This window comes from Pararge aegeria, chromosome 8, assembly GCF_905163445.1.
Source record: "Pararge aegeria chromosome 8, ilParAegt1.1, whole genome shotgun sequence".
NCBI lineage: Eukaryota > Metazoa > Arthropoda > Insecta > Lepidoptera > Nymphalidae > Pararge > Pararge aegeria.
The window spans coordinates 15,275,917-15,296,672 of record NC_053187.1 but is presented as its reverse complement, the minus strand read 5'-3'; the positions used below and the strand labels follow the sequence as shown (position 1 = coordinate 15,296,672).

At 34.8% G+C, this 20,756-nt stretch overlaps 1 protein-coding gene across 1 annotated transcript in view; it reads right to left on the bottom strand.

Annotated features, from left to right (window-relative positions):
* LOC120625841 (cardioacceleratory peptide receptor-like) overlaps positions 1-7,052 on the bottom strand; it is a 37,018-nt gene extending 29,966 nt beyond the window's left edge. Inside the window, exon 1 of the mRNA XM_039893079.1 lies at positions 6,930-7,052. Within this exon, the coding sequence (XP_039749013.1) occupies positions 6,930-7,037 (108 nt within the window). The 5' untranslated portion in view covers positions 7,038-7,052. The remainder of the gene's footprint in view (positions 1-6,929) is intronic.
* Positions 7,053-20,756: the final 13,704 nt, after the last annotated feature.

Below are 20,756 nucleotides of genomic sequence, written 5' to 3'. Positions count from 1 at the left end.
AGAAAGCAGGGTCGCTGCAAACTGCGCCAATCGGCCGTCAATAAACATCATCAAGAGTCTATAACAGGCCACTGCTAGCATAAAAGACTCTCTTAATGTCAGAATTTACCCATTATCAGTGGCGTTTATACGAAGCGGGCAGCTGATTAAGAAAAACTGAAATCTTACTTTTTAAGTCACTTTTGATAATTTTTGTGCATAACATGTTAAACTGGCAATAATGTTCTGTGTTAACTTAGTTAACGCATCAGAATTAACTATCTGTTAGCATATATTACAAACCTAGGTTGGTTTCTGATGCTAGCTATAAGTATTTTTTTGTAAACTTTTTTGTCAATGAATAAATAAAAATAAATGATATAAAATGAAAAAATCTCCAGTCGGTGTTATAAATACTAAGGATAGGCATTGTGAGAGTAATAAAAAGCCTATCTTAAGTTTTTATAACTCATGCTTGAGACCTGAAGATCTTCATTTTATATCATCATCATACCCTGTGCCACCGAATTAAGAACTTAAAAAACGTACACGACTAATATTGAAGCATCAAAAACTACTCCACTTTAGTAGTGTTTCAGGCAGTGCTTTAGCAGTTGACAGTAATTCTTTTACCTCTTATGTTTTAAACGTTCACTATGAAATGGGGTAAATGAGAAAAGTTTGTAAGCTAGCCACATTCCGCGGATTTAAAATTAGACATGGTCGTAAAAGCTGCGTGGTTGGTCTAATATCTACAGCGTGTAACCGAATTACGAAAAATTGTTGAGGTATAAGGAAAAATATTAAATAAAAGAAGCATACCGTACATCAAAACCACAGAATTAAAAACATACAGACACCATGAGCACGACTGTTATTGAAACACCAAAAACCACTCGACTTCAGAATGGTTTGCTTGTAAGCTAGCAACATTGCGCGGGTTTAAAGTGAGACGTTTGTACTGTGTTTGGACACAATGCACTGCATGCAATAATGGTTGAATAAGGTTTCTGTATGTTCTTTAATATGTTTAAAAAAATGTATGTGTTTACTTATGATAACCTATGATTACCTATTGAAGATAAAAGACCGGCACGCGCATAGTACCTATGCTACGCGTATCTAATAAAGTGACAGGAGTCACTTGATTTTGATTTTTCATGTGATGTTAGGGCTGTGCCTGATTTCTTACGGTTCTTCTTTTTATTTAAAATTTTACCTTATGAAATATACTTATGCACCCTTCAACAGTATTTCGTAACTCAGTAACAAGTTATAGATGTTGACCAGCCACGCGGCTTTTATCACATTTAAGTGATAGGAACCGGGACCTAATTACCTAATTCCGTATTCTGAGATATCTCAGTTATGTAATGAGTTGGGAAACTAAATACTTGAAATAGTTCTAACACATCAACAACTTTAAACAGCACGAACTCTCGTGTTAACAAAGGTCCTCTACAGCGGGTCAAGAATGTTTTCATGCGGTGTACAAAGAATTTTAATGGCCAAGTGCCGCTAATGGGTTTCCGCTGTAAATTAAACGAGAGTTGCGTTTCGCATAAGAATCAACTCTTATAAGATGAAAAAAAAACACGCGGTCCGTGTCCGTGTTTTTTTTTTGATCGCGTGACCATTATTACGTTATGTTGTTAAAATGAATTTAAAAAGAAAGCATAAGTTTTTGAAAGTTCCAGTAAAATTACGAATACAAATAATTATAATGTCTACGATAAGAATGCCTTTAAAAGATTTTACTCTGAGTTTAAAATTAAACAAAATACCTAGCAATACCTACTAACGGCCTACGTGAATAACCAATATTATCCAAAGCATAGAAGAATTTAATTTAATAGGCCTGACCTTATTTGTACAGTAGGAAAAATGTAGCACTTCTAAATTCAATCTAAAGGAAAAGATATCTGTGAGAGTGGACAACCAATTTAAGTCTAACTTAGGTGATTATATTAAAATGTATTTTCGTTGTATTGTTTTGTATTCTTAATTATTAGTCTACGCTCGAGCTAACGTACATTTAGTCAATCGTTTCGTGTAACCTTAATGTTATTTTGTCATTCTCGGGATCAGAGATTTTTTCTGGGTGAAAAGTGTGTTGTTATCTGTACCCATGATAACGTGTATGCATAATTACGTGATGGCTCAGCAGTTAACAAACAAACAGGCTCGTATTACCATTTATGTTATAAAATTCTACTTTTGATTACTATAGCTTTATATATCTCAGAAAATTTACTTAATTGTTTAGCATTATTGAAAATGTTCTGATAATTCTTGTTTAATAATAAATAGTTTTCACAGCCAAGTGCATGGCATTGTGTCGAAAGCAGTGGCGCGCACTTCATACAAGCACAAACGCACTGCCTACCCCAACATTTTTGTATGTCTCACAAAGTAGACGAATTGTCCTTTCTTCTTTATGAATACCCTGGTCAAAAACCCTGTGCACGCCACTGGTCAATAGGTATTTGATATATGTGCATTTCCGATACAAATCAGTTTTGTGTGAGACTCAGACGATGCAAAGATACCGCAAACATATCAATTTTAGAAAAATAACCCTAGAGCATAGTAATATTTCGTTAAGTTTAAGGTTCCTGCTTATAAGTTAATTTTATTTAACAATTAACAAGTGATATACGGCCGAATAGATGTCTAGACCAATATATCAGCAAAACGACTTTCTCCCACGACTTGGCACTAAGATCAAACGTTTAGGATATGCGCACACATATAAGACCCTAAGAACATCACCTGTAAATAAATAAATAAATAAATATACTACGATAATATAAACATCGCCATCTAGCCCCAAAGTAACCATAGCTTGTGTTATTGGGTACTAAGATGGCTGATGAATAATTATATGAATAATATACATAAATACTTATAATATATAGATAAGCAAAGGAAAGTTTAGAAATTATGTAAAGGTTTAGAAAGAAAGAAAGAAAATAAATCTTTTTTTTTACAATGCGCCACACATTACAATATTAACAACACCACATATTATGTTATGTGTGGCCCAATCAAGATAACTTACTAACTAAATAAACCCACAACAATAATAATAATAACATAAAACTAACATATATTTATATAATTACTAGCTGTTGCCCGCGACTTCGTCCGAAAGACATGTGCCTCATAAATGTGGCAGAACTTTATGTATTTAACTAAGCCTAGTTTAAAATCGTCAAACACTTTCGTCCCCTCTCCCAAGAGAACTGAGCTTAATTTAGGGATAAAAAGCATCCTATATTACTTCTAATACCTTCAGGAATATGTGTACAAAGTTTCGTTATGATCGGTTTATTAATTTTTGCATGAAAGAGTAACAAACAAACTTATATTCACATTTGTAATATTAGTAGGATAGGATAGGATAGGATAGGATATATTTATTTATTTATTTATTTTATTTATAGCCTTTTTAACAATCTTATGTTACTGATTATTTACTTATTGAGACACCGGTTATGCTTGATTGTTTTGCTTTGCATAGGCCTCCCCCAGGTTCTTCCATGCTTCGCGATCATGGGTTTTTCTTGTCCACAGAGGTCCTGCTATCGCTCTCGAGTCAACTTCTCACCTTCGGAATGGTCTTCCCCTTATTCTCTTACCGTCTCTAGGATACCACTCTGTTATATTTCTAGCCCAATTTTCTTTTTTCCTTCTCATTAAATGACCAACCCACTTTCATTTAAGGTTTTTAATGATTTATGTTACGTCTGTTATATTTGTTTTCCCTCTTATATGCCTAAGTTTTATTTTATCCTGTCTTTTTACTCCTATCATGCTTCTTTCGATATTATGTTGGCATGTTTCTAATTTTTTGAGGTTTTCTTTGGTTAGAGCCCATGTTTGGCAACCATAAGTCATACATGGAAGAATACAGGAGTTAAATGTCTGACTCTTTAGTTTCAGTGGTATCCTTGGATTTTTTGTGATTTCTTTCAACGACCAGTATTTACTTCATGTAGAATTAATCCTGTTTTGTATTTCTTTTGAGGTGATGTGTTTAGGAGAAATAATTTGTCCAAGGTATGTATACTCGTTGACATACTTGATGACATTGTTATTAACTTGAATAGGGTGTTTAGAACAGTTAGTCATTAATTTGGTTTTTGACATATTAATGAGTAATCCTACCCTGTGACTTTCTGCCACTAGTTGCCTGAGCATTTCTTGCAAGTGTTTTGGGTTGTTTGAAATTATTATAAGATCGTCGATGGTTAAGCTTTGTACCATTAACATTTATTCCATATTCTATCCAGTCTAGGTTTTTAAATACGTATTCCAGAGTGGCAGAGAAAAGTTTAGGTGATAAGGGGTCCCCCTGTCTAACACCTTTCTTAATCTGAAACTTTTCCCCTACTCTTTCTGTTCTTATTTTTGCTGTCATATTCCTGTATATGTTCTGTAATAATCTAATATATTTTTTGAAAATATTTTGTACACTACAGGATATATTTATATAAACTTAAAAATAAAAACGTACATATATCGATAACTAATTTAGATACACAGTATAATAGGTAAAGGTTTAATAAAGGACCGATTACTGCGGAGCCAAGACATTTAATCAGATATGATTTTTAGTCTGCGGAATTTTTCTCAATTCACTGCCTGTTAGATTTTAGACATAAGCTTAAAATTCATTCAGTAATTACTATTTTTATTTTGTAGGTACTCGCTAAGTATCTTGACGACTTTTGGTAATTTATGTGGGAGTTCCTATGTTTGATTCCAAGACGCAAGGAAGTTTATAATTTCTGGATTTTCTTAGATCTTCGCTGGTGGGTGTCTTCGGCCGTGGCTTGTTACAACCCTACCGACAAAGACGTGCCACGATTAAGCATTCCAGTGAAAGTACCAGTAATTTCTCTTGATGCCTATGCCTGTCACTGGAAACTAGGATACAGGCAATGTAAATGAAAAAAAATCATATTATTTGAATAAATAAGAGATTATCATACACTTTCATCACTATTGAAAATTGTGAAACAGTTTTTTTTAATTTTCAACCAAAAGTCCAAATTCGATTCGAGTTTTATGACGAATTAAAAATTCAAGAATTTCAAACACATTTTCATCCCCTGTGTAATCATCTAAGTAATTGAATTTTAGAATATCCCTCCTTACTAGGTAGAACTTTAGGTTGCTCGAAAATGTTCTCTAAAAATTTCAAATTTCTCCTTTCAGCTGTATGTATTTTGTCCGTTGGTCAGTCGGAGCAAAGCCTTCTGTACAATAATTTTAAATTGCGAAAAAAATAACAAAATGTGCGCATACCCTTACAGGTTTATTTATAGATACAATTTTGTTAAAACTATGAATGTTCTGGACTGTTTCGCTGCAAAATGGGTTTAGTGAGCGAAATTAATTGAAAATTGCCCCTTTCTTAACCTTCTTAACATCCATTTACCGTAACATACGGCGCTCAATTTGGAAACTTCAATGTTCATTATAAAGATATTTTATCTTGAATTACTTTTAACTAGCGACTCGCCTCGGTTTCGCAATGGTATTTTTTTTTATTTCTCCACAAGTTAGCCCTTGACTGCAATCTCACTTGGTGGTAAGTGATGATACGGTCTAAGGTGGTAGCGGGATAACTTGTTAGGGAGTATGGTAGTCATAACCCTAATCGGTTTCTACGCGACATCGCACCGGAAGACTAAATCGCTTAGCGGCACGTCCTTGTCAGTAGGGTGGTAACTAGCCTCGGCCAAAGCGTCCCACCAGACCAGAAATTATAAACTCCCAAATTGCCCCTGCCGGGAATCGAACCCGGGACCCCGATCTTAAATTCACAGCGCTCACCGTTGCACCAACGACCGTTGTCAAAATAAAGAAAAAGAGCTATACTTGTGGGACGTTCACATAGAACGTAAATTTAAAAAAATAATGTGTGTTTAAGACCGCACGACAGAAGTCAAAACAATAACTGTGTTTTATAATCTCTAAAATTTACAATTCTCTTTCAATATATAATATAAGTACGATAAACCACTCACTTCACACAATAACCACACAATGTAAAACAAATAATTGTTAAAATAATAATTATTACGTACCAATAATAACTATTAAATTAATAAAGACAATAATTATTAGGTATGAATATATACACAGCAGCGAAGAGAAGCTGACTGTATCTTACTCGCTCGAGTACACTCGTCGATCACGAGTTCATCCGATCGACTCTTTCACCTCAGAGCGTGACGGTGCAGCCTACTACACCAACGGAAAAATCCCTTGTGCGGTTCGCCAAAAAAAGTTTTCACTTCAAAAATCGAATTTCAAAATTCATTTATTTCAAGTAGGCCTAGTTTATCAGCACTTTTGAAACGTCAAGTCTGTTTGCATTGACTCTACCACCTATCCATTTCCCTATACCTACTAATATCATAAATGTCAATGTAAGTTTGTTTGTTATGCTTTCACTCAAAAACTACTAAACCGATCCTCATGAAAATTTGTACACATATTCTTGGTAGTCTTAGAAGTAATAAAGGATACTTTTTATCCGACATTAAGCTCTGTTCCTTTGGGAGAGGGGATGAAAGTGTTTGACGATTTTACACCATAACTCCGACAAATTATAACCGATTTAAATAATCATTTTTGTACTATATAATATGTGTTTAATTTTTCCAAACTTGGTGTAGATCTAAATGTGGTTGGAGATAGAGGACAGAACTCCTCAGCGGATAGCAGCAAACCTCTCATTTAAGGGTTAGCGATAGTTTAATTTTTTTTAGAACTACAACTAAATTGAACGCCACATCAAAATACAAAATCAAACGCAGACGAAGTTGCGGGAAACAGCTAGTGTTATATAAAACAATAATTTTAAAATACCACATTAAGTGATTGTATTAATGCTATTAATTTATCCTAAGTTGAGTTGAATTGGTTAAACTCACCTGATAAAAATAGAACTTGTTGATGCGTGTAACATTTTTCGTATAGTTTCCATACAAGGTTCCGTTCAGCTCCGAGTAGATGCTGCAGTCGACACAAGCCTCTTCCATGACCGTGCCGTTCACATCTTGCCCTGCGTATATCTGTGGACAAGATGACCTTATTAATCACTTGCCAATTTATTCACATTATATACCTACCAAGGACACACGTCCACATCCAGTTAGGTAGGTCCAATTAAAAGCACGGCTAGCATGGGCAGGAGCATTTAAATCCCCGGGAAAAGATATAAATTCTTATAAATCTTCTCCCACAGCTTTATCAACTCTCAGAGCATTGGCGCACAAGTGGATATAATATCCATATATGTGTATTAATAAACGGATGTAAACCTCTCCTATTCCATGTTCCAGTAATTTCGCAGATGGGCACGTTAATTATATCCCTTGTCAGGGGATGAAGAAGGGGGTGAACTGCTAAATCCAACTCGGATGGGCAGCGTACACCTTTTCGTCAAAAATACCTCAGTGCCTGAAGACCAAAGTCTTCGAGTAGTGCGTGTTGCCAATGACGCGTCCGAAACTTGGTTAGACTATGGGTCTCATAAGAAGGAGTCACTGAGCGGACGATGGAGAGATTATATGTAGTACTACATTCGGAGTATTTCTACGTGATCAAATTAGGAATGAAACATAGCTCAACGAGTCGCGAAGCTGAAGCAATTTGCAAACCGACTGACTTTGCCGTCTTAAGGTGCTGGCACAGAAGTAAGAACATACCGAATCCGTGTTCACGACCAATATTGAAGCATCAAAAACCACTCGTAGTGTTTCTCGAACAAACTTCATTTATTTGACAGATCATAGCAGTTGACAGTTATTTTACCTCCAATGTTCTACGCGTTTACTATAAAATGAAGAAAATGGGAAAAAATTATGAGTTAGCAACATTCCGCTAGTGTGAAGTGAGAAGTGCTCGAAGCGTGTTCTCTGTTTTCGGACACAATGCACTGCATGCAATAACGGCTGAATGTGGATTTTGTATGTTCATAATTCTTTGGGTGCTGAAATGGGGACCCCGCACTGGTAAGCGCAGCGAGGTTCGTCGGCCAAAGAGGTGGACAGAGGACAAGCGCGTCGGACGCCGCTGGACACAAGTGGATCAAAAACGTGGAATTTATAATTCCTTACATAAGACCTTTGTCCAGCAGTGGAGTCCATCGATTTATATGATAATGATGATGATAACCTGCGACTTTATCCGCGTTTTTTTGGTTATTTATAAAATCCCAAGTCATACGTTTGTTTTCGGGGGAATCTAACTGCAACTTTTTATATGTTGGATTAGTACTCAAGGTTTATTACAATATTAAATCATAAATCTCTTATTACACTCCATCACTCAGCGAATAAAAATTAATACCCGTACTTATTATTTGTGACGTAAAACTGTTTTTCTCGATCTTGTTTGTGATTTCACGAACAACACCGCAACGTTTGTCTTTATCTATAATTTTATAAGTTACGGTCAGTGGCGTGCATAGAGGGCATGCATAGGGTATGCAGATGATATAAAATAAAGAATATCTCCTGTCAGAGTTTTAAAAAACGTAAGGATAGAGTTATTAAAAGCCTACCCTTAAGTATTTATTACTCGTACTGGAGATTTTCGTCATTTAATATCATCTGCATACCCTGTGCATACCCTCTATGCACGCCACTGGTTACGGTCATCGAATACGAGGTAGGAAGGAATCAGAAGAAAAGCCACGATGCTGCTTCAGTGAAAGGTGCGCTTTGACAATTTTGATTACATCGATTTAAACCTAAGACATCGTGATCCGTTGTAAAAAGGACAACCTACTAATAAAAGAAATATTAGATAATTCCTTTTTTTACTAGGTTGGCCTTTTTTACTTGAATTCAGTGGACATTGGCTTGCCTTTATGATTATTTTGAAATCTGTTATTGACATAATCAATTGTTTTCTAGACCTGGATATTAAACTTTGTCGTCAAACATAATAACCACAAAAACAACGAGGCTAAACTACTAATTAATACGATAAGATCATGATTGGCAAATCGGGTATTGAACCTGGAACCACTTATAAGGCTAGTAGGTACACCCTTAACCAATGTGAAATCGGACCTTGTTTCGGTATAGCATTACTAGTTGTCTATCTATAATCTGAATTAGTTTCTTGGTTAATTAGGGTAAGATAACGTTTCCATTGTGGTAGTAGCTAATTACGTAACGTATGTAAACCGATTTGTAGTACAATACTGTTCAAATATTCTCCTCAAAATCCCTTTTAATATTCGAAATAACTTTCTCTCATAAAAATTAAAAAATAATAATAATAAAGCTCTTTATTACACCAGATACATATAAAAAAATGATACGGGAAACAAAAACTTATGTACTAACTTAGGGCGTAATGACGGCCTTATCACTGGAAGTGATCTCTTCCAGGCAACCACTAAATGCAGGAATAACAAAGCTGAACCGGTGCCCAGATAAAATAAAAAAACGATTTATAATTTTAAAACATACATTTTACACCGTAAATAAAAACATAATTTTAAAAATAAATATTTTCATCATAAATATTGAGACTATATATGGGTTTGTAATAAATATACATAAACATAATAAATTTATGAACTTTTCGAGATGAGAGGTGATCCTTCAGACGACGTTTAATTATATGAAAAGATTTAGAATCCAGAGATTCACCGCTTTAAACGTTTAAAAATATATAAATTAAATGTTTAAAAGCACCCGACTTTCAATATAGTGTACATTATTCTACTAGTCAAGCCCTTTCATTTGTTACTCATATTTGGGAGTTGTGATAAAATATGTGGTGACAGCCATCCTAGACCGATTGTTATAAAATATAGCTCAACACACTTCCGACTAATTCACATTTCAAATAAAATAAAACAAAATCAAAATCGGTTCATCCGTTCGGGAAATATGATGCTTAGATAGAAACGCACAGACACGTCAAACTTAACACGCCGTTGTTTTTGCGTCGGTGGTTAAAAATAGTCAATCTTGACTGTTTTCTGGGTATTAAGTGACTTTTTCATCAATGTATTGACATATTATTTTTATCATTTTGATCATAACTACGCGCATAATTATGATTAAAATGTCAAAAATAATCTTGTATAGTTACATACTGTAACATAATATTATATATTTAAATAATAAATATATTTTAAAGTTGTAATATAGTGACCTTATGCTCCAGAATAAAGTGCTTGTCGTAAAAATAAAATAATAGAAGAATTTCCATATCCCGTCACAAGCATAAGCGCAGGTGGATGATAAACCAAAAACATTATTTTTGTTCGGATGTACCTACAATTTATCATTCCTTTGGGCGTTATGAAAAGGAACAGACTCCACGTGTGGTTCTGAGGAATCTTACCTTAAGTAGAGGGTGTATCTATATATTAATTGTCATTCAAGATCTGAGTGACTGCCTCGTTGTAAGTTTATTTGACTACGGATCAAACGGTAATGGATTCAATTCCCAGGTTGAACAAATAATTGATTGTGGCAATAATTACGAGGTCTTAGTATTTCTAAAAAATAAGAACAAGCCCAGAGTTAAGATTTTTGCGTCGCGCAATCCCGTGCCTCGGAAAACTCATTAAGCTGCCTATGTATATAAAAGGAAAAATAGTAGAAATTAACTTTTTAATAATGTGAAATTAAAAAAAAATAGCGAGGAACTTTTTGTACGTTCTAAACCTGTATGGGAAAAAGCAGTGTGCTTTCAACTTTTTAGCCTAGCAATACTTTTTTGCTAGGACACTTTTCTTAATAAATAAGATAGGGGGTGAAGTTCACGCTTTTCAGTTATAAGTCTAGGGGTAGTTATAATATGTTAAGGTACAAAGTTCTCCAAAAGTTATCTTCCAGGTATTAGGTTATTGAGATCTCCGCCATACAGTCTCTCCATTTACAGATTGGTCTTTATTGCATTTTTGTATTGTATTTTGGGCTCCAAGTACATTCTAAAGGTCGTTCCCATCATTAACGACGCTGTAGTAAATATTGGGGTCAAAGAAATCCCTATATTTATAAAATGCATAGACCGTCGGACCGACATGTAACTCGAGATCTCCTTGATGGATTCTGATGTGTTTTCCGGAACCGTAAGTATATTCGTTTATTTCGGAACATTATTTGTGTACAAAATATGTTTCAATGAGCCAAGGTTACGATGCTTGTATAGGTTTAACATAGTCTAGTATTTTACAAACCCCAAAACTTAACTAGACTCTAGATTATGTCGGGGGAAACCAATAAGAAACATTTTAGTCGTTGCAAAAACTCAAGATATACTCATATATGTGGAACTAAAAATTTTCTTTAGTATATTAGTCTTATTTTAGTAAGATGGACAACTGTATTTATCTTATGAGTAAAGAAAATTTTTTAAAGGTTTTTTTAAAATAAGTTGAGCACATTCGGGTTAAGCGTATTTGAATCCTGTTAATTTATGTTATTTTGAAGAATTGTAAATTTCAAGATTTAATAATATTAAGACATTGTCACCGTCTAATATCCAAGAACTAGTTGTTTGTTCAGTGACCAGATTCTCCTTGTTCTTTCTCAGACAGACAAACAGAAAGAAGGACAAAAATAAAATAAAAATCTGTTTTTGACTCAGTATCGATTATAAAGCACCCCGGTCAAATTTTTTAAAATATATTAAATGTACAGAAATCTTCCAGATACAGTTTTATTATAAGTATAGATGGTAAGAAGGTATAGTTTATCTCATTTAATTTTTGTGTAGCCCTCGAGAACAATAATGAAAATACAAGCAACGGAATTAACTAATCTGCATTTCTAGCTTAAAATTAAACACACGCGGCGAAATGCTACAATTTAAGCACGTTATACAGAATGCTCCGAAAATGTTTCTGACAAGTGATACACTCCGGTTGAAACGCAAGCAAATATAGTTCTTACCATGTTATTTTAAGAGGTAAAATGTTCTGAACGCGTACTCGAAGTAGTTTCTTGCCTCTGATTAAATCACACCTGTCACTCTTTGTTAAAGCGGGTGTATTTCGCAGTTTTCAGTGAATTATTAGAATGCAGTGTACGAAAATGCAGTATTGAAGTTTATAATACCTAATAAGTCTCAGTTTCCAATGATTATATACTGATACTTTATAGGTTTATTTACAATATAACATTTGCAATTGCTTAAAACAGTTTCCGACAAGCACTTAAACAAAACGTACACTGAGAAAGGGATTTAAAAATCCTAAGGGGGCTAAAATATTTGTTTGTAATTTTTAGTAAATTACAACATACTATTGATAAACGAAAGACACCGGGAGGTATCTTTACTTCGTTCGAGTCCACGTAGGACTGAGGTGCATCGATCTCAACGTCATGAACATTGGTTGTTAATCAAATATAATTTTAATTGTTTCTTAAAAACTATCTATAAACTATTATAACTTTAAACTGTAAACTAACTATTTAATAAAATATCTGGCAAATATAAATTTATAGTTATCAAAAGTTTAATTATTTACCCACTTTATAAATTTATTGAAACACTATTTAAATTCGAACTTAACGTAAGCAAAGCTGCGGAAAATCTTGTTCGTTTTATAAGTTGTTACATAAGTTGTGATAGCCCAGTTGGTATAAGCTCGACTTCAATTTAGTTGGGCCGAGTTCGAATCCCAGCAAAAACTTCTATCTTTACTAAGTTATGTGCGTTTTACGTAATTCAATTATCACTTGCTTCAACGGTGAAGGAAAACACCGTTAGGAAACCTGCATGCCTAAGAGTTCCACATAATGATCTCAAAGGTGTTTGGAGTCCGCCAATCCGCACTGGGCCAGCGTGGCGGACTACGGCATTAACCCCTGCTCATTGTGGGAGGAGACCCGTGCCCTTTAGTAGGCCGGTAATGGGTTGATATAATTTGTTGCACTGGATTTTTATTTTGGGGTACTAACATGAAATGTTTACAAAAGTCTAGTATTAAATTAGTTACTTTATATTTACTATCCTATCTTATCAAGATTTAGATTAGTTACTTTATATTTACTATCCTATCTTATCAAGATTTAGATTAGTTACTTTATATTTACTATCCTATCTTATCAAGATAGGATAGTAAATATAAAGTAACTAATTTAAAACTAGACTTTTGTAAACATTTCATGTTAGTACAGTAGGGGTATGGCAGCTATATTAAACCAACCTACTTGGTTTGAACGCAAATTTGAAATTTGACACGTCTTTATCGTGAGGGTAGGGGTAGATAGCTAGCCACGGCCGAAGCCTCCCAACAAATTATCAATTAATACCAAAACAGGCCAAAATAGTAGGTACTTCAATTCAATAATAGTTTTCTTTTTATTTATTTCTTACTAGATGTGCCCTGCGGCTTCGTACGCGTAATTTTGGGTGGCAGCATACTGCTACATTGTCTACACCTATAGTCATATATGAGATTTTTTTTTTTTCACAAACATTTATTTATCTTAGGTATTTTTTTTTCAATGAAAAGTATACTATATTATTTTCAATACCTCCAAGACAATGTATAAAAAGTTTCACGAAGATCGGTTCAGTAGTTTTCGCGTGAAAGCGTAACAAACAAACATACATTCACATTTATAATATTAGTAGGGAGTAAGCTCAGGATATTAATAATATTTTTCATCCTTCATCACTCAAAAACAAAACAGCGAGACACCGTGAGAGGTCTCAGCACATCCTCGTGTAGTTGACATGCTATCAACTCTCACGAAACGTTTTTGTCAATATTTCTCATACCTGCGCTAAAATGTTGGGTGCACTCACGGTTCTAGTATTATTTTCTGCAATGTCTAACATGACTAAAATCTAAAATTCATAATTCGTTTAAAGGAAATTGCATGCAATTCTACAATAAACTACCAATTGTCATCTTGGAGATGTCTCTTAAAAAGTTCAAAGTTTGTATTAAACGTAAGCTTATAGAAAAGTCCTATTATAGTATAAAGGACTACGTAAACGATAACAAAGCTTGGGTGTAAATTATTGCTCTAACCAGGTTGCTCTTCTAATAATTTAAAATGACATTGTGAGATGGTGATAACAAAAAAAAACACCCGGCTAAGTTTGTTGTGGGCTTCTTCTTAGACCAGGACGCGTTTGGAACCCTCGTAGCTTTAGTTTTAAGTTTACGAATGTGGTTATCGCCATCATCTCACTACCGTGTGGTTCTTATGTACGCATCAAAAGTGCCACCTGTGGGCCTACTTGAATAAAGATATTTTTGACTTGACTTGACTTGACTTGACTACAGGTTTAGCTTGCTGGGAGGCTTCGGACCTGGATAGTTATCGTTAGTTAGTTAACGTTGTTAAGGTGGGTACCCTAACAACGTTGCGCTGCTAAACAATTTATTTATTTATTTATTCATTTCATCATATCAACCCATTAACGGTCTACTACGTGTCTCCTCCCGGAATGAGAAGGAGTTAAGGCCGTAGTCCACCACGCCCCAGTGCGGAATGGTGGACTCCAGACACCTTGGAGAACATTATGTAAAATTTTCAGGCGTGCAGGTTTCCTCACGATGTTTTTGTTCGAAGTTGAGGCAAATGATATTTATAATATAATAACTTACGCACATAAATTAAGAAAAGTTAGAGGTGCGTGCCCCCGAAAGTAAAGTCGAGCTCCTACATACTAGATCCAAAGGTGGTGGTATGAGCTGCCGAGGGAAATAAGACCGTCCAAATCATTAAATATCTTTAAATCGCGGCTAAAAGACTATTTCCTGTCTAGTATGTAGTAAAATATCTGTGTAATTTTATGGTTTATATTTATATAAACATATATGTTTTAACTATATATATATATGTAGTATTAGTTTGTATTGTATATGTAATGTATATAATTAGCACAATGTTGGTATTGCACTATCCCGTTTTATGTAATATATTTTTTCAACCAAAGGTTGTCTGGAGGTTATCGCTTCAAGCGATAAGGCCGCCTTTGTGCATATGTGTATTATCGTTTTTTTTGTTAACCTGGCTTTCTATTTGTATGTGCCATAAAGACTTCTTCTTCTTCATTGCACATCACTTACTATCAGGTGAGATTGCACTCACGGACTAACTTGTAATCGAATTTGTCTGGTGGGAGGCATCGGCCTTGGCTAGTTACCACCCAACCGACAAAGACGTGCCACTAAGCTCTTTAGCGTTCCGGTACCTATTGCAAAGAAACGCATTAGGGGGTACAATTTAACTGCCATATTCCCTAACAGGTTGGCCCACTACCATCTCAAACTGCATTTTCACTTACTATCAGGTGAGATTGCAGTCAAGGACTGGCTTGTAGTGGAATTAAAAAAAAATCTTCTGTGTGCTCGAACCTAAAGCTTTATGTAATCAATTGAACTTAAATCGAATGTACAGACAAAATTTTATTTTATTTATATTTATTTATTAAAGGAACACCAACAGCTTGTTCACAATACATAGTAAAGAAAAATTACAAATATTTGTGTCTAATCTGTGTGACTAGCCACTTAAAGTTGTGCACAGCATTAACTACAAAATGAACGATATTAAAACTACAAAATATAATAAAAATACGAAAAGTTAAACAAAACTAATAATACAATAAGAAAAATAACAAAAGAAAACTAAAAATTACAATCCAAAAATGCAGGCCGGATTGCTTGACAAAGCAGAAATAATAGCACGTTTAAAAACCTTTGGCCCGTTTTGCTAAGCCTACAGTAAATAATAGTCTACGTTTGTAGTACTCGTAAGTCCTGGACTTTGTGAACTTAGGCTTTGCTACGCTTAGCCCGAACTTGCAGTTAGGTTACAAATACTATCTATCGTAACTCCTAAGTAAAGTCTGACCTACAGCTAAAACTTTATAGATTTCAACCTAAAGCTCATTTGGAAACAGAAACTCCACAAAATTGATGGTAACCTATAAATATTAAGGCCTTATTGATTGGTTTATAAATATACGGCATATACCTAAAGAGGTCAAAGCTCACAAACAATAGGTTTTTATTGATATTTAAATACTAAAGTATTGCCGGAAGGATATAAAAACCAGATACTGTCTCTGACACATGCAATTTATACCTTATTGCCTAGATTATTCGTTTCGTTTTTGCCTGCTCTAGTGTAAATAATCACTGCCGCTGTGATCAATCAATTTGACAGCTATTCAATCGGCAATTTACAAAAGGATGTTATCAAGTTTCGTCCTTGAAATCCTTAACCTAAAAAACAGGTGCTCACATTCCTTCATTATTCATCCGATTAGGGTTATGTCTACCATACTCCCTATAATGTTAGAGGAATCATCCAGAAACTTGTTTTTAGAATATTGTAGAAAAATAGCTGAAAAAGTAATAAAAAGAAACAAATAGAAATAAAAGTAAACCTTAAAATTAGTGAACCTTAAAATAGTATAAAAGAATATAAAAAACATCAATGCTCTCATTTAAATTTAATGACACAAAGTCTCTGACCACCATGTCAGAGGTAACAAATAGCAAAATTATTAAAAAAAAAAAAAAAATAGGTTAGCCCGCTACATGTGGCGTGCACTTCATACATGCACAAAAGCACTGCATACCCTAATATTTTTGTATAACGGGAAGGATTTTTCAATGTTATGGCATCTTCCTTCTTTATGCATACCCTGGTCAAAAACTCTGTGCACACCACTGCCCGCTACCATCTTAGGGCTACCTTGTTGTGGATTAAAAAAAACATAGAAGGCGTAAAGCGAAACCACTTTTTTATAGTTTTAATGACAAGGTTGCTTGGAAGCATTCGGCTCCGCTTTCATCTCTCACAAGATAGAAAAATGAATATTAATATGTAAAATGTAAATTGTTGATGTTGGAAAAGAGCAACTGCTGAGTTTCTTGGCGGCTTCTTCTCGGTAGAATCTGCCTTCCGAACCGGTGGTAGAGTCACTACACACAGACAGAGTTGACGTTTCAAAAGTGCTTATATTAGGCCTACTTGAAATAAATGAATTTTGAATTTTGTATTTTGAACCAAGCAGATTGCCTACCTGATGGTAAGAGGAAAACCTTCGACTATAAACAGCCAAACTTCGCAGAGCATGCAAGGAGAACTTCCAGCAACGTGCCGCTCTGTGTTCTATAACCTGAGGCGTAGTTGTTAAGCCTCATGTGATTGTAATTACAGCGGCAACCACACCCTTCGGACCGCAACACAGCATTGCAACAATGCTGCTTAGCGGCAGAAATAAGCATGGCGGTAATACTTCCCCGACCGAGCTATATCACAAAAGACTCTGCTGCTAAAAAAAAATATTCCCATCCCAAAAAAAAAATAACATACACTACGACATTTTCTAAAAATAAAAAAAATATTCTACGTCAATAAAAACATCACCATCTAGCCCCAAAGAAAGCGTAGCTTGTGTTTTGGGTACTAAGGTGACTGATGAATACTTTTATGAATATGGGTGTTAATAGCACAGACACTGAAAAACATTCATGTTCATCACACGAACATTTTCCATTTGTGGTAAATAAACCCACGGCCTTGGGTACAGAAAGCAGGGTCGCTGCCCACTTCACCAATCAGCCGTCAAAATTGATTTTGTCGATCAGTATCATTTGAGTGCTCGCTATTCAAATATTGGTTTTAACGATGCAGCTTTGCTGGTAGGGTAAATAATAAATAAATAAATATACTACGACAATACACACACCGCTACCTAGTCCAAAACTAAGCGTAGCTTGTGTTCTGGGTACTAAGATAACTGATGAATATTTTTATGAATAATATACATAAATACTTATAATATACATATAAACACCCACACACTGAACAACATTCATGTTCTTCAGACAAACATTTTCCAGTTGTGGGAATCGAACTCACGGCCTTGGACTCAGAAAGCAGGGTCGCTGCTCACTGCGCCAATCGGCCGTCGGCCGAGGGTGGTGAGAGCTTCGGCCATAGCATCCCATCAGTTCTGTTCTGGGCTAATTAACAGCTTTAACTTTTAATTAAAATTTTCTTACAGGGTCGGAGAGCCACAAAAATGCTAAGTTATAAATGATTCATTTATTGCCTCGCGTGTCAAATCTTTATGACCCAATTTCTCCACCTATCGGCCAAACAAATACATATTAGAGAGAAATGTTTGCGGAAATTTCCCTGTTTGCACAGGAACCCTCTTGATTCACTTATTTGAACATTGGGAGGTTCGGCTGAAGGCAGGTTTTCATAGCTCGAAGCCAAACATCTGCATATTTCATATTGTTACTTCACATCCATATTACCGTTATATTCGGATAAACAATGAATGTAGCCATACTATCTTTTGGCAGCCGGTTGGCGCAGTGGGCAGCGACCCTGCTTTCTGCGTCCAAGGATTTAGACGGTAAAAATGTTTGCGCGATGAACATTATTGTTTCTGGGTGTTTATCTGTATATTATAAGTATTCATGTGTATTATATTCATAAAAATATTCATCACCTATCTTAGTACCCATAACACAAGCTACGCTTACTTTGGGGCTAGATTGCGAAGTGTGTATTGTCGTAGTATATTTATTTTTAGCTGTTGCTCGCGACTTTGTCCACGTTTATTTATGTTTTTAAAACATCCCGTAGGAACAGTTTATTTGGGAGATTCTATTCAAATTTAGAACACAAAAAATGCTATTGCGACTTAGCTATGATAGTGAGATATATTTCCTCGCAGACTTCTTTGCAGTAATACCAGTTCTTTTATCATAAAGTACATTCTTCTTATGTATTCAATAGTTTTCTCAGCGCAAGCCAAGTTATGGACTTTATAGGCAAAATTTTGCTACTTTGGGTTACATTATTGCAATCTCCAATTTTTTTAAATATAAATTGTACCCTATGCTACTTCGTGCTATCTTAGCTTTATTTTTGTGAAGAAATGGCGGAAATCGGTACAGTACTCTGGGAGCCTATGGGGTACAAAAAAATTAAAAAATACTTTCCTCTGTATAATATTAGTATTCATTTAGATGAATGTTATCAACATACAAGTTTCGCCCCGCGGTGTTACCCGCGATGAATAGGTTTTTTGGTTGCCCTTAGGAATTTAATGTTTTTCCAGGACTAAAAGTAGCCGTATCGATGGAGATTTACAACAACTCTCCATCGCTTTAACTAACTCTATACCAAAAATCAACCTTGCCATTAATAATATTATGGTATAGTTTAGATTTCACTAGTTTTATTGTATTGTAAGTATTCTTTGGATATGCCGTCCTTGGCTTTCATAGCTTTAAGTTCACCATTCAAATCTTGTCGATTCCAGGAACTTCTCGAAATTAAGAATAACGTGGCAGCTGCTGTCAATGCCCTTACGACTGCGTGAGGTCTAGGTAAGTACTAGGATACCAGCAGTAGTAATACTCTCATACTGCCCGACATATTGAAAACTTCCTAACTTCCTGCAATATTAGGAGAGTGTTATAACTACAGCTATTGGTACAGTTATAAATTTATTAGCTACATTTTAACTCAAAAACATCAACATCGGATGTATATTTTGTACCATTCATTTGCTAACGAAAGTGCTTTTCGTTACTCTCGGGCATCACACGGACAGCTCTTAAATTTTGCATTTAGAGGTGTCGTGTCTGAATTCAGCTGGAAAATATTCACCAGTTAGTAAATTAGTGGTAAATTAATGAGGGTCGTGATTAAATAATGAATATATTATTTACATTACATTTCATCACAAAACCCATTACCGGCTCACTACCGGGCACGGGTATCCTCCCACAATGAGAAGGGCCTAGGCCGGGATTTTTGGACTCCACATGCCTTTTAGGTATTATGGAGAACTCTTAGGCATGCAGGTTTCATCGCGATGTTTTCCTTCAAAGGAAACCGTTGAAACAAGTATTATTTTAATTGCTTAAAACGCACATAACTTAGTTGGTTAAGTTAGAGGTGCGTGCTGGGATTCGAACTCGGCCCCCCGAAAATGAAGCGGAAGCCAAAAACATTAGGCTATCACCGCTTCTGTCAATCACATTACAAAAAAATACTTAATTTTTATGTATAAATTATTCGTGTCTGCGTTACATTTTTAAATAAACGCAGACAAACAAGATTAATTCAATTATATTCGCAATATAATTTGCGCCGAGATCAATATCGTTAACGAATATTTGCTCTTTCTTTGATTTTCGCCGTAAATCGTTATCAAGTATTCCGTAGTTAAGACAAGAACCGTAACCGAATACCAAGCTTTCCGTCTAGTATCGACTAAATCGATAGGCGGTTTTAATTTATTTCGCCCTGTAGTCCCTAAAGCTTTGTGACAGATTTAATTAAAGACTACAACTTCTTTTAAAATATAATACCATCATGTAACTATTCAAAGTTCTTTTGTAAATAATTTGTACAAAACAGACGCATAAAAGAAATGAGGCTCCAAATTGAATTAGATCAGAGATGAGTTGGGACCAAATTTGGGAATTATGACCTTCTTGTGGATCTCAGACATCTTTCTTAATTTTTCGATGAAGTACCGTATATAAATATAATAACGGAGATTGTTTTCGTAAAGAGTAGTATTTTCAGACAGAGAATTTAATATGAACCATGTTAAAATTCAATGAAACAATATAAATGCATATAAAATAAAACATTTTTAGGTTTACGAATAAGAAAATGGAAAAAATGTGAGAAATTGAAATTATGGAAATACACAATTCAACATAGCTAAACATTTAAGTGTTGTGTTACATTTTAGTTGAAATAACTATA